At 36.6% G+C, this 14,200-nt stretch overlaps 1 protein-coding gene across 1 annotated transcript in view; it reads left to right on the top strand.

The window, feature by feature from the left end:
- CAMKMT (calmodulin-lysine N-methyltransferase) overlaps positions 1-14,200 on the top strand; it is a gene marked incomplete at its 5' end in the record, with an annotated part of 210,970 nt that overhangs the window by 156,847 nt on the left and 39,923 nt on the right. The window contains 3 exons of the mRNA XM_083857623.1: positions 9,337-9,397; positions 12,405-12,459; positions 13,509-13,572. Of these exons, the coding sequence (XP_083713749.1) occupies positions 9,337-9,397; positions 12,405-12,459; positions 13,509-13,572 (180 nt within the window). The remainder of the gene's footprint in view (positions 1-9,336; positions 9,398-12,404; positions 12,460-13,508; positions 13,573-14,200) is intronic.

Raw genomic sequence — 14,200 nt, 5'->3', positions numbered from 1 at the left:
TCAGATTACTAAGATACACTGTTTTGTTAGACAAATGCTGTCCAAAGCCTTGAAATTGAACTGTGCATGCAATTATTATTTCCACTTGTGCCCAGTTTATATCTCCTGGCTGTACAGAACAGACAGACATTTTTCTAATAGTTTGATTAACTGTGCAGAATGGTGGAGTTTGATAAAGGAGAAAAACATGAGTCAGAAGCTGCTGGGACCAAAAAGGTGTTGTCTTTGTGTAGTTAATTTGATGGGGGAAAAAACCAAACAACAAATCACAAACCAAACAGAAAAAATCCAAGCTCTAGACCCTACTTCTGAATATAACCAAAATCACCCAAATAAATTCCACTTTATTTATCTTGAGCATTACATGAGGATGCATAGGGCAGTTACACAAACTTCCATGTTCTATATTAGATACTTGAGGAAGATAAGCAATATTAGTAACCCATGTTAATCTACAGGTTGTTACCTTCTCTACCTATGATATATCTTAAACCCCAAAACAAACAACTGAATGAACCCAAACCAACCATGAAACCCCACAGGGGAAAAAAAAAACACAAACAAACAAGCAAACCCCACAAAAAATCCCCAAACTAGATTCCTCACGTCATCTATAGACAAAATGAAACTATGATACTGGAATTGAAAAAGTAGAGATACAAGGCTTCAGCTGAGATATGGTTGATTGTATCTTTAAGCTATTGTGGATACTGGAAAAAAGGCAGTTATTTAATTGAGCTATCCAACTATTTGCCTGGACATGGTTCTTTAAATTCTTCCTTTCTCTATTTAGTTTCTTGTTTGTGAAACAAATAAATCTGTATGCACTCCAGGTTTATTGTTACATATTTAAATGGTACAGTTCAAATATCGTTGAATATTGTTTTTCTATGCTTCTCAGAATGAGTGCTCATTTAAATCAGATATTATGAAAACCGGATGACTAATCCTAAATTCAGGTGTACTACCACTCAGGCTAGGCAGATTGCTAGTTGATCATGCTAAGATGCTCCCTTATCCATTATTGGATCTGAAAAAGAGGAGGATTAAGAATTATCTGACTTCTCAGTTAATGTGCAAATCATCTAAAAGCTCGGCTTAGAAAGGTCTTAGAAAGCCGAACAGCACTAAAATAATAATAATGTCTTAAGAATTTTTAATAATATAAATGTGCCATATCACATTTTTAGAGTGATAATAGAGTTTTATGGTTCCTATCTCAGATGGTATTTTATCTCTCTCTTCCTGTTTTCATAATGATGCATGAATTTCCCAGAACTCTACTTCTAATTAAAACTTTTTCATTGCAATTAGAAGTTGCCACTTGGGACAAATTCACACTGTTGAAATTTAATAATTATAATACTTATAGGCAATAGTAGAAAATAATTTGATAAATGTCTTTGGAAATTAGCATTAATCTATTTACTTTTAACAAAGCATAAGGCAGGGAAGGAAAAGGATATCTTGGGAAATATATTTGTGTAATGGATCTGTGATCTTTGCAGGGGTTTTGTCTGTAATACATATTTCTAGTATCTTTCTCTGCTCTTGGTTATGGTGAAAAAAACCCTTCATTGAAAAGATTGAAACACTATTTTTCTGTATTTTCAAGAAACAGGAGAGTCTGTGAACCAGAAGGTATCTCTTAATGTTCCCTCTTTGCATTTTTAGGCTAGTTCTGCTGTTTGCTATAGTAATATTTGTTTTAGCATTTCTATCACTCCAATATGTATACTTGCCTTTCAAAATCTGTGAAAAGTATTTAAAAAGAAAAGAGAAAATGCTAGTATTTCAAAACCCTATTATAATGCATTTTCAAATATGTCAGACACATCTTTGTTAAAATTAAACCAAGGATTGGTTTTGAGCGAATAGCCCTATATCCTTACAGATGCTGTGGATGGATGCATCTAAGCTGCTTATTATATTGATGGGTTTTGCTGCTCTGCAGCAAATGAAAACAGGCAGCTGCTTCCTCCATCAAAGCAAAAAGCAGCCTGAGTTTTTATTAAACGAGTGTTCATTTCTTCTATTGCCAAAATTCTTACACAAAACAAAAGAGCAGTTTTAGCACATTATTGCTTAACTAGACATGAACAACTGACAGCAAGTGATAAGCCTGTCTGCTTTTCACAACTGGTAATCATTTTTGGAATAGATGTTTTAATATAGTTGAATATAAAATTTTGTAATTTACATCTACAATGGTACATAAATTTATAGATCCAGTTTTTTTGCAGGAGAATGAAGGCTATAATCACAAAAGGTTTGTTCCAGTGTTGTTTAATTTTTAATAACTATTTGAAAACTAGGTACCCCACCCCAGCACAAATTCATTCATTTGAAAAAGATGTTAAAGACAATCATACCAGTAGATTTGTACAGTTGGCCAGTTTTTCCTATGGAAGCGATATATGTACATTTACAGCTTTGATTTGTTACTGTATTTCCACATCAGTTCCACCCAGCTTCTTAAGTTTGTGCTCTAAAAGACATTTGCAGATTGCAGACCATCATGTTTCCCTCCTAGTCGTGAATAATAATGAGAGTGAAAGTGAGAGATACAGTGCTGAGGCCATTTTGCCTAGGCTGAAGATCTCAGCCGGTGCTTATACATATTTTTCAATGATCTGAATATCATGAATTCTGTTTTAGATTGGAAGAGAGACAAGAGTTTATACAAAATGTATGTGCATAGGGAAAAAAATGTTTCTCTTTATATGCTCTTCTATTTTTTCTGGTGTTCTTGTACCTTTTCAAACTCACTTATAGCATTCCTGCTGTGGAAAAGTAAGCTAGCCATTCTCCCTGCCTCAAATTACTCCTCTTCACTGGACTTAAAAGGTGGTTTGCCATCTGCAAAAGCCAGGTGCAGTAAGGCACAGATATAAGGTGCTACTGTAAAGGCTATTAAATAATTTTCTTTTTTCACACTGTGTGCATTTATTGCTGAAGTTACTCACTTGTAAATACTGTTGGGGTAAATTTCAGAATGGAAAGCCTCAGATTAGACAACTGGACTTTCAAATTATGTTAGCTCTTAAAGATGCTGGCATTTGACGTGGTCAAATGTCCAGAGAGACACAGTGCTTGGTAGCTGTCCTCCTTTTGTAAATCTCTTCTCAAATTCATTTTTGTAGTAAATAATTTTACAGTTCAAGGCATACCGTCTGCAACTAACTTGCAATGATGACCCTTTTTTTATCTGCATCTGCTGTAGATGGGTGTAAACTTAAAATTTTGTGTACTGAAAACAGTGAAACAACAAGGATATTCTTCAGTGAGTTTTTTCCTTGCTTAGCAATTTCCTCCATTTCTTCATTTTACTAAAGTGACCAGGTTTGTCTTTGGATTATTATGGAAGTTATTTTCTATGGAATATTTTCATTTCTATATGCATGCATTTTATGGTATCTAAAAAATGAATAGTATTGGTTCCTTATTATGTGTGTTTACATTTTTTAATTCAGTGCACTTTAAGTGGGATCTTAGGTAGCAGGAATTACTGATTATCCTTTCATCTTTGTCACATTTTGCGTGCTGTGTGAATAAAGGAATAAAAATAAAATCTTTCCTTCCTGACTACACTGAGCAACATTTTTTAATAGTAAAATTATATTGAAAAATGGCTTGAGGTATGGAGTTTGAAGAAAGTTTAGAGCTAGAAATATTTTTGACAGCTACCTATGCCAACTAACTACAGCAGTGCAATTATTTGCAGGTAATCTTTACTCAAGCAATTACTCAAATTAGAACACTCATGTTATATGTTACTACCAATGTGTATTTGACAAACATACACTGTGCATCCACTTGGTATCTAGTTTTAATTATGATGTTCATAATTTTGTGATTTAACTTTGACTTGGAAATGAAGTTCAGTGCACCACTGACAGAAAGGCTCATAATATTGGTTAGAGGTTAATTTTGAAATTCGCTCCTAAGTACTGTGCTGTTGAACCTTGATTTTGATCTGCTCTCTTACTTCTCCAGGACCCTCAGCAGATGTACTGTGCTTCTTGCTGTGGTGTGATCCACAGAAAAACTAACCAGGATAAAATTATCAAACTTATCTTCCCATGTGACCTGAATACAGGCACATAGTCAGTAGAAAATAAGATTTGATATTGTAAAACTAGGGTTGTGACAATGCTACAGTGCTTTAAAGAATGGAAGAATCTTATTTGAAAATCCTAGAATTCCTTATGTTATATTCCTATAATAGCCTTTTCTAGTAAATACTTTAGTTTTGGGGATTTTCCATCTTCTCTACAGTCTTTTAGAAGAGGTGATGGGGAATAATTGCCTGTCCGGACAGGCCATTAATTTAACACCTCTCCACAGTCTAGTGTAGTGCTAAAGATTTTTCTGCTCTCCACTAACCGTGTGTCTCAGTGTGGAAGGATAAAAGTGCCTTACTTAGGGCCAGAAAACAGTTCATTGCTCAGTGCAGTTGTGAGACTTTTGAGACATTATTCATCACTTTGCCAAAAATGCTTTTTTTTCCTCTCACTTTGATGACTCTTAAAGCAAATAAGATGATTTCATGTAGTCAAGAATCAGGACAAACTAGAAAAAAGATCTTTTTGAGTATATTCATATGGGGAAAATTACTGACTTTTCAAATTTAAATTGTCTTTGCTTTTGAGGGTTAAGATAGGATTTGTACAAAATTTACGTGAGACTTCAAATGAATAGGAAGACATCTCACAGTTTACGGTGCAAATAGAAGACAAAATTTGAATGTTGGGATCAGACGTCTGTACATGTGGCTGTGAGAAGTGCTAGAGAAATGTGAAAATACTTTCAATTTGGCTTAGCTTTGAAATTTACTTCTTAATCTGCTAGCACAAGTTAAGCAGTTATAGGACAGCTTTATAACTCCTCCTCAGAGCTCCCAGGGACAGCTCACCTGTCACCTCCAGTTGCCCCTGTGTTTCCTGTGTGTAGTGCTGGCAGACAGCAGAGCAGAATTCCACTAATCTTGCATTATCCCAGTAAAGTAATCGGTAGCTACCATGATTACTTTGTACCTGTGGAGCACTCCTGGGACACAATAGCTCCAATAGTCAGATGTCTTTCTTAAAAACACAAGTCTCAAAATTCTTTTCTACCGATATGATGTTCTTTAAGAACTTCACATCAGATCTCAATATTTGTTATCCAAAGGTTGACAGAATTCTTTAAAATATGTGGTAAAAAGCAACAGGAGGAGAGAAACTTTTTTTTTTTAAATACTGGATAATTTATTTCTGGTAGACAATTTTCTGTACTATCAGAGTATTCAGCATTTTTAGCTTTGTTGCAGGAGAAGCACAGGCTTTGTGTAGCTTTGGACTAGTGCTCCAGCTGATCGTTAAGAAGGCTGTCTAAAAGTGGCTTAGTCCACGTGGCTTGAAGGTTTCTTTAAGAAACTGTTGTTGTTCTTGTTCTGTGCAGAAAGCCCTGACACTTTGCAATAGCAATCACTATAAAAATGACAAAACCAACTTAAGTTATATTTCTTTCCATTATTAAGATTTTTTAGTATTGTTCCTCTGTAGGAAGAGCTTGGGTAACTTTCTTTGGTTACATCATACTTCATGGTATAAAGATGATGGGTTATTTTTCTTGGCTTTCCCATAATTTCATTCTGTGTGTCTGAGTAACTTAATTGGTTTCTGTCTCTTACTTTGTTTCCCAATGTGCAAACTTGGGACAGTAGAAATTCATGATATCATCAAGTTCTTGTGAGGTGGACTCCATTGCTGTGGTGATATTTTATGGTATGATGACAAGTGCTGTAGAAATGTCTTTATTTTGTATGGCTGTGATGCATTTGTAGCATTTCTCTATTCGCCATTGAATGATTCAATGATAATACTTTTCTATTCCTTCTACTGTAAGGACCCTTCTTGAAGGTCTCCTTTGAAAACTGGTGCAACTCAACTTTTTCCTATGTTTCAATAGAGATTCCAATGCTTTCTTGTCAATTATTCTCTGTTTTCAAGTTGTAGTTATCAAGGTGATAAAGAGTTTTAAAACTTCCAGTAAATATCATAAAATATTTATTTTTGCAAAAAGAAATTCTTGTTTCATCATAGAGTGAGATTTTTTAGCCCCTCTATCTAGGACTTGTAGAATATTTATAGCCTTGAAAATACAAGCACCATTTGGGGGTCTTTTGATATTTTGCCTATCCATCTGTAAACAGTTTACTATCATGTAAGTAACTGTACATGTAAATAGGTAGCATCCAATATTGAGTATTTATAATCAAATTCAGAAATCAAAATGAGAATAATTTTATTTTAAATATGAAAGAATTATTTTAAGTGTGTTCATAGGAAACTTAATCCATATCCATATGTATGTGTGTTTGCAGGAAATAAATTATGCTTTTCACAACGTAGTAGTAGTTGTTAATTCATAGGAGTTCTGCAGTTCTGCATTACAGCTGTATGTTTTCTAACAGAAGCAGAACTATCTTTCTTATACCTGCAACTTCAAAATGTAGGTCATTGTGTTGGCAAATGTAGGTCAGAGTGAGGAGGAAGAAGACAGAATGTAAACTCCTCCACATGGATCTTTAAGCTTATCCTTGTTTTGAAGGTAAAGAGGCTTACCTACCTGTTCAGGCACGAGAAGCTTTTCCTATTACTAAATTAACACAAGTATTCTGGCTTCTGGCTTCTTGGCTTAACTGGGAGCACAGTGTACTTCCACACTTGAGACTTGTTCATGAAAGACCTCCTGACTCCTGCTTCTTTAGCTCCAGATGCTTATACCATTGCTGAGGTGATCCTTTCTTCCCTGTGGGGGCAGGCAATGGGAAGGAGAGCTGTGCATGTTGCTGGCATCTGCCTAAAGAAGAGCATTGTCTTTGCAAAGGTGCTTCACCCTTCTCTCAGCACAGAGCTATCGATACACCTGCAGCTCCAGCCCGTATCAACATCGTAATGGCAGCAGGGGAAGGAAGGGTGACCCCTCAGAAAAGCTTCAGTGACACCATTCAAAGTGCCCTCTCAATAATAACTGCAGAAAAGTGAGAGACATTTGACTGAGGGAAGGGAAAAGTCAGATGTTGAAGGATGTTTGCTACAATTGACTAGTGTTTTAAAATTCATTCGGGCTAGAAGTTTGCTATAAAAGGGTTTCAGTTTTTTATGTTTGTGGGTGTGAGGGTTTTTGTAATGTGAGATATAAGTATTATAAATGGTGTTAAATTAGCCGTGTCTTCACTAAATATTAAAAAAAAAAAACTTTTATTGCTTGAGTATATGCCAGTCACTGCAAACTGAAACATTCTTTATGTTATACACTAAAATATTTAAACAGTTATTGTATTTATTGAAAAATCTGTCATTTTAGCATATTTCAATGCTCAAAAGCATTGAAATGCTCAAAGGGAGATGAAAAACCCTGTACAATTCTTAGTGTATGTTTCACTAAAGAATGGATAGTCTTGTGTGAATATTTTATTTTAACCCTTAGCAAGTCTAAACAAAATAGCACATTCAAAAACACCTGATCAGACTGAACTGTCACAAACAGGACAAAATATTGCATTAGTAGTTTTGTATATATATCATCAGTCTATTTTTTTCCCCCTTAAATATCTTTGTAATACAAAAGTTATGTGCAAAGTTTTGGAGAAATCCTGTCTTGGTTTTTGCTTGATCTGTATGCAGTCAAGATGTTTTTAGATTTTCATTATTTTTCACTAGGAGTAAGGGTAGTTCAGAATACTGGATGGGAAGGAAGAATTATATTGATGATGGTTTTAGTCAGGCTTTAAGTGATTTAAAGGATGACAGTTTTTCTCCCAAACTTCTGCTTCTATTAAAAGTGTAGTGATGCTTTTAGCCTTGAGAACAAAAAACTGGTAAAAATGGTCTAAAGGATACACATACATAGTAAGCTACTTGGAATTCAACTTATATGTCTAGAAATATCTAAAAGATGCTCTCTATGTCAAATAAGTTTACTGGAACCATTGAAATGTCTGTAGTTCATAATATGAAGTTTGTGTCTCAATTCTTAATGTCATGTGTTGTTGGAGGGGGGAAGTAGACTCTGGATTTTACCTGTGGACAAACACGTAAACATGGTTTTTCATTGCTAAGCAACCACAGATGAAACCCACATGCAACCATAATTCAGCTGCACATCCCTTTGATTCTTTCTCCTTTAACTCTGGGAACCTTTGCAGACATAACTCAAGTTCCTGGTTGTGAGTCTGTTTTCCTCCGGCCCCCTCAAACAATGAAGTCTGGTGCCTGCAGGAGACAATGCAAGGCACACAGGATCTGTGCTGCCCCCTCTGTGGGCCACAGCACTTCAGCTGGACATTCCAGTCAGGTGGGAAACTGGTCTGGCAAAACAGCCACTTTCATGAGACTGGTTTTGAAGGAATAAATTTACATGGAAGCCCCCAAGTAGCTGTCAGTGTTGACCATGACCAGAGTAAATTTTATGATGGGAACTAATAAATTCATGAATAATACAGATTAGGAGAAGAAAGTGTGATTGCTCCTGGCTATTTCTGTAGGACAACAAGGGGAATTCAAATGAAAATGGCAGGGAAGCATGTATAAAATGAGAGAGGAGGGGTTTCTTTATACAGCAGAGTGAAACTCTGCTGCTTCCTGGTGCAGCTCTGCACAGTTGACCACAGAAAAAACAGAAAAATCCTTCAGTGCCTATTAAGAAGAACTTACCACTTGTATTTCCTCTTCTTCTGAACTTCTTGAGCCATAACTAGAAATCACACTTTTATTGCTCTGGTCCTGGATTTGTCCTTAGCGTGTGCTGCTGGTCAGTCTCCCTTACAGTCAGACTGATGCCTGACCGAACAAAAACTAAGAGAAAAGGAGCTAAATAAAAGAAACTGGAAAGAAATTGAATGACTGTAGGATGATGATGATGGTGTAGCTAATGAAAAATGAGAGGGCTCCTGTCTCCTGTTGGAAACAGACTACAAGGCAAAGTTGGCCTTGTGTCTGGTCTGGTACAAACAGGTTGTTGTTCATGGGAATGCCCAAGTGAATGAAATTTTATGTGACTTTTTAGATCTTGAGAATTGTATGTATATGTGTAGATATATGTGTATGTTTATGTATTTGTGCATGTATCTTTAAATTTCTGATCATTAGTTGTGATGAAATCTGTAAAATACTCAATTCCAATGCTTAAATCCTAGCTCTTGTTTTTATTTTTCTTTATTCCATGTTATTATGGCAAATACAGAAAATAAAGCAGTAGGTAGAGGTCTGGAAATGGTAATATTCAGTCAAATATTATTTCAGACCAGAAAAAATGTGTTCTAAGAAGGCAAATATCATTGTTTTATAGGTCTCTGGCCATCTGAAGAAGTGCTGGCTTATTACTGCCTGAAGCATAATGAAATATTCAGGTACAGAGTTAAACATAAAAAGATATTTTCCAATCTTTTCATTTTATTGTATCTGCATGGTAAAGATTGCTATGATTTAAGTCTTCAGATTAAATTTAAAATGTTCAAGGTGAAAGCATGTTGCTCTTAACAAAGAATTCTGAGCTGCCTTTGGGTACTAATATTGCACAGCAAGCTTTCTGCTATATGTCAAAGACTTTTGATTTCCACTCAAGGCATTTTATTTCACTTTGATTTTTGGGAAACAAAAGTGAAGCTCCAATCGATCAGTGCTGATTGTGAAGGTCAGGAAAAATAAGATATTCTTTAAACTGACATCTGTTGCAACAGCAAGCAAAATATTATCTGATGAAATACATAAAAATCACTGCATATAGTAAGAGGAGTTTGCACCTGTATTTAAGTGTTGTGAAACAGTTTTGAAATATCCTTCACTTTTATTCAAAACTTGTAGAAGACAGCTATCAAGGCTCCAATAGGAACATCTAAATATAAAATCCATCCTGCATCCACTTTTTCTTTCCCCCTGAGTATACCGAGATTTGCACTTGGAAATTCTTGAAGTTTCATTGTCTGGAGGATGAATAGGGTGCAAAAAAAGCTATTATAACAATGCATTTGGAGGCATAAATTGTGTTCTCTGTGAGGGTGTAAGGCAAATACCCAAGTAAACCAGCTTGGAATATACAAAATCCCAGTTTGTGTAAATACAGTGTTGGGTAAAATCAGGAAGACCGAACTGTAAGTCCCCACCTCTTGTACCAAATGAGCAACTTGCTTAGACTCCTATCTGTAATCAAAGACCTGGCACCAAAGTGTGCCCTGGTCTATAAAAGCCTCATTCCTACCCCATCCACCACCGGAACAAAGTGTGGCCCATTAGGGGGGGGCAACTCATACGCCTGATCTGGCAGCTGCTGCTCCTTCCTCCCAGGTTGGTTGAGTGCCTTCTGCTGCTGTAGTGATGTCCCTGTAGCACTTTGTTGTCTAGCCCCTGCCCATAAGCTCTGCTTCTTCTCCAGGGCTCCTCACAACAAACCTCCGTGCTGCTCACTCAGAGGGTATTTTCCTAGTTTGGGTGTGCAAGCTGCGATACTCAGAGACAATGATCAGTCAAACTTCCACGGAGTAAATGGGCAGTTTCACATCCTGATTTCTCAGGATTATGCCCTTCTGGCAGTACTCTCAAACTAGAGTTTCTTATGTTAATTCTCTTTTATAAATGTCACTATATATTGCCTGAGAGACAGGTACAACTTTTAAAAACTTGCTAGTAAGGGAACTTTGCACTGAAATAAATTTCACATGCATGAATATTTATGTGTATATGTGTGTATGTGTATGCTCATATACTTTGTGCATAGAAATTTGGTTCGAAATTGGCACTAAAAGCCTCACACTGGATACTTTCTGTGTTTATTTCATTAAGTACAATTCCTATAGAAAAGTAAGTGCCTTGTAAGCCTTATATATAATGTATATATGTGTGTGTATATATATATGTATATAGTTTTAATATATAATACACTTGGTTTGGGAAAACTAAAACTTATTTGAGGAAAAACCTATAATCATTCTGTTTAAAAATCCAAATTGCAAATTTCCCATATTTATTTTATATTCTTACTAGGGTTATGTACAGCTTGTTCCTCCAAACTATGTCTTTCTTTTGTCTCATTTTGATTAAATAAGACAACTAGACTTTTTTCAAATAAAATTTTTGGTGTCTAAGAAAAATAAATCTAACCAGTCCAGACAGTGAGCATTATTATACAGTCATACAGCCTAGCCCGCTCGCCTCAGTGAACAAAATATCAGCATCTGTATACTGATACTGATATGGCATCCTAGATGCTCTTCCTAAATATCAGTGTTGAGTGAGTAGAGAGGTGACCCTTTCAGATAAAAATAGGCTTTCAGATGTTAATGTTTCAGGGGAGAGGAAAAGGTGCACCAAAATAAAGCAACCAAAAAAACCCCCCCCAAAACCAAACTCAACCAAACCCTTTAACTAAAATTCCATTTTCTGCCTGTGAGAAGTGTCTCAATGGGAATGCTCTTGCCAGCTGTAACAGTTGCCACAGATTTTGCTATAAAGCAGCATGTTCCTAAACTGAGGCTCTGCCTTGCCCCAGACTGCTTTACACACAGTTTCGGTGCAGGGTCAGCGTCCCTCCCTCCTCCCCTCCTGGGGCAGGCCATGGCTCTGGAGGACATTCTTTATGGCTCCCCCTGCAAGCTCCCATCCGGCACACTCTCTGCGCCAAATTATATTTCACATGCATGTCTTAATAACAGCGCAGTATGGTCTAAGTTAAAAGCAGCCTTTTAGACCATGTATTCAGCCCTTTGATCGGGCTCAGTTTAGGCTCTTGACACTAACTTCGTTTAGTTTTCTGAGGCTTAACCGTTTGCTGTTCCCATCGTTGTTCATAACAGCATTGTTTGTAGGTCACTTGCAGTTTTAAGTGCTAATTGAAGGATCGGATTTCTTCGTGTGTAATTATTTTGTGGTATACGGCTTGCTGTAAAACTTCTCTCTTTTTAATATAAAAAGGCTTTTAGACATAACTGTATGGAGAGATATATAAATAATATTAATTTCCCCATTTACTTCTCTAGCTGTTTTTGCAAGAATGAATGTGGATTAACATTGTTATCCTTTCCTAACAATTATCTTTCGCTACTCTAGCTAGTTTAGTTCTAAAAGACAGAGCCATTGACAAGGGAAAAAAGGGAACCTTCTCAGATTTTTCAGCTCAGCGGTGGTAATGTTGCACTGAACACTAATGAGGGAACCCCCACTGATTTGCCTGCTTTGTGACTTTTCTATTTCATAATTATTTTTAAAACGCAAAACGACATGAGGTAGCCTAGTCATGTCTCTACAACTTCCTGGTAGCTCAGTTCTTACTGCAGATGGCAATTTGTTCTTGTAACATATATGTCTCTCTGACCATTTTCATCTAATTTGTATGGGTTCTACCATTTCCTTTCTCTCTTTCAGGGACCTTGCTGTGTGTGAGCTAGGGGGTGGCATGACATGCTTGGCTGGGCTCATGGTAGGTCTTTTCTCAATTCCAATCCCATTCAGAGGAAGAAACAAAAGGAAAAATGTTCCAGTGCCTCCAACTGCTGGGTCAGAGAACTGTCAACAGCCTCAGCTGCGGTCAAGCTGCAGAGTCTTGAGACCTTCTAGATTGACTTGCTTTCGTATCATATTGATTTTATGGTTGCCTCGATGAGCAGAAACATTTTACCTCGGTGTAGTCAATATCTTTTGTTGTGACATTCCAGGCCACGTACGGTCTGTCTTTCATTGCCATAGCCGAAGCTTTTTTTTTTTTCAGATTATAGTCCCATTTGCTAAGATACAGGAATAGCCTGGCGAATCACAGTTGGAGCACCATGATATAGCTGCTAATGTTTTGCCTGCATTATTACACCAACAAACATGATCCAGAGCTCTCGGTAATTAGATTCTTTTGAATTAGATTGGCCATTCAGGAGAGTCGTTCACCATTCTCTGGGTTCTGAGTCATGTATTCAGGAGATATTATGTAGCAGTGCAGTGCATTAGACAAGTTTTTATGTCTCTACAAATAAAAGCATATTGTTACACTGATTGGCATTTGACAAACCTGTCGCTCTTATACAATGTGTCGAGGTTACAGCCCAATGTGCGAGCATGTCAAAGCTCACAAAAAAATTACCCTTACAAAGCCATCTGCCTGCAATGCAAAGTTATATGAAGGGCATCAGGCAGTCAGACAGAAGCAAGCTGAAAGGCAGAGTGACAGCCTTGTATGATGGCTCTACTAGATAAACAGAAGCCCGCAAATGAAAGCCTCTCAGAATACCATCATCGGCTGTCACAATGCAATTACGGAACAGAATGATAGCAAGATAGAGGCTCCCGCAAATGGAATGATAAAAGTATTGACTGATTTGATTGAATGATTAAAATAATGCAGACATAAAATGAAAAAAGATTGAAGATTGTTACAGAGAAATAGGTGAGGAAGCATGATACTGAAGGCTTGTCACTCCTGTCTTCACTTCCACACAGACAAGCATATTTGCTCATTGTTTGCTGTGCTCTTTTTTTCAGGTTGCTATTTCTGCAGATGTCAAAGAAGTTCTGTTAACTGATGGAAATGAAAAGGCCATCAAAAGTATCCTTATTCAGATAGAAAACTGGTTTGTTGTGCTCGTTCCTTTTTACTGGCTGAGTAACAATCGATATAAAGACACACAGCATGGGGCATATTAAGCAAAAGTCCCCACATAAGTAATTAAAAAACAGATGTGGAATATCTTGAACAGAGCAGCAGCTTTCCCCATTATAAATGCCACATTTTCTCTGTTAATTAAAAATGCACGTGTTGGTATAGATCATGTACAGTAGTAAATATTTGTCTCATGGTTGAGTGCTGGAAGATTAGTGTGTGTGTGTGCTGCACATTACAGGAGGTGTAGTAGGGAATCAAATCATGAGCTCCCCTTCATGTATCTGTTTTGTGTAAGAACTAGATTTTTTTTTCCTCCTTTCACATGCTAGCCCCTTAAAACATACCCAGCATTCACGTATTTTCAGAGCTTTTCCAGTGTATGTTGAAATGTTTCATTGTTGCTTCTAAGTTATAACTGCCTACAAATTACCCATTTAGTCTGCTTGATCAATTACCAGTTTATCATTATTTCTCTTGATGTAAGATTGTAAAACTCCTCTATCCCCTGTAGAAAGTATTTTATTGTATTTCTGATATTAGAATAAATTGCTTTTATGCCCTTCTAATATGA

This window comes from Zosterops lateralis (genome assembly GCF_965231275.1).
Source record: "Zosterops lateralis genome assembly, chromosome: 3".
Classification (NCBI taxonomy): domain Eukaryota; kingdom Metazoa; phylum Chordata; class Aves; order Passeriformes; family Zosteropidae; genus Zosterops; species Zosterops lateralis.
Note: the sequence above shows the minus strand (reverse complement) of the source record. Positions and strands in the feature narration are given on the sequence as shown.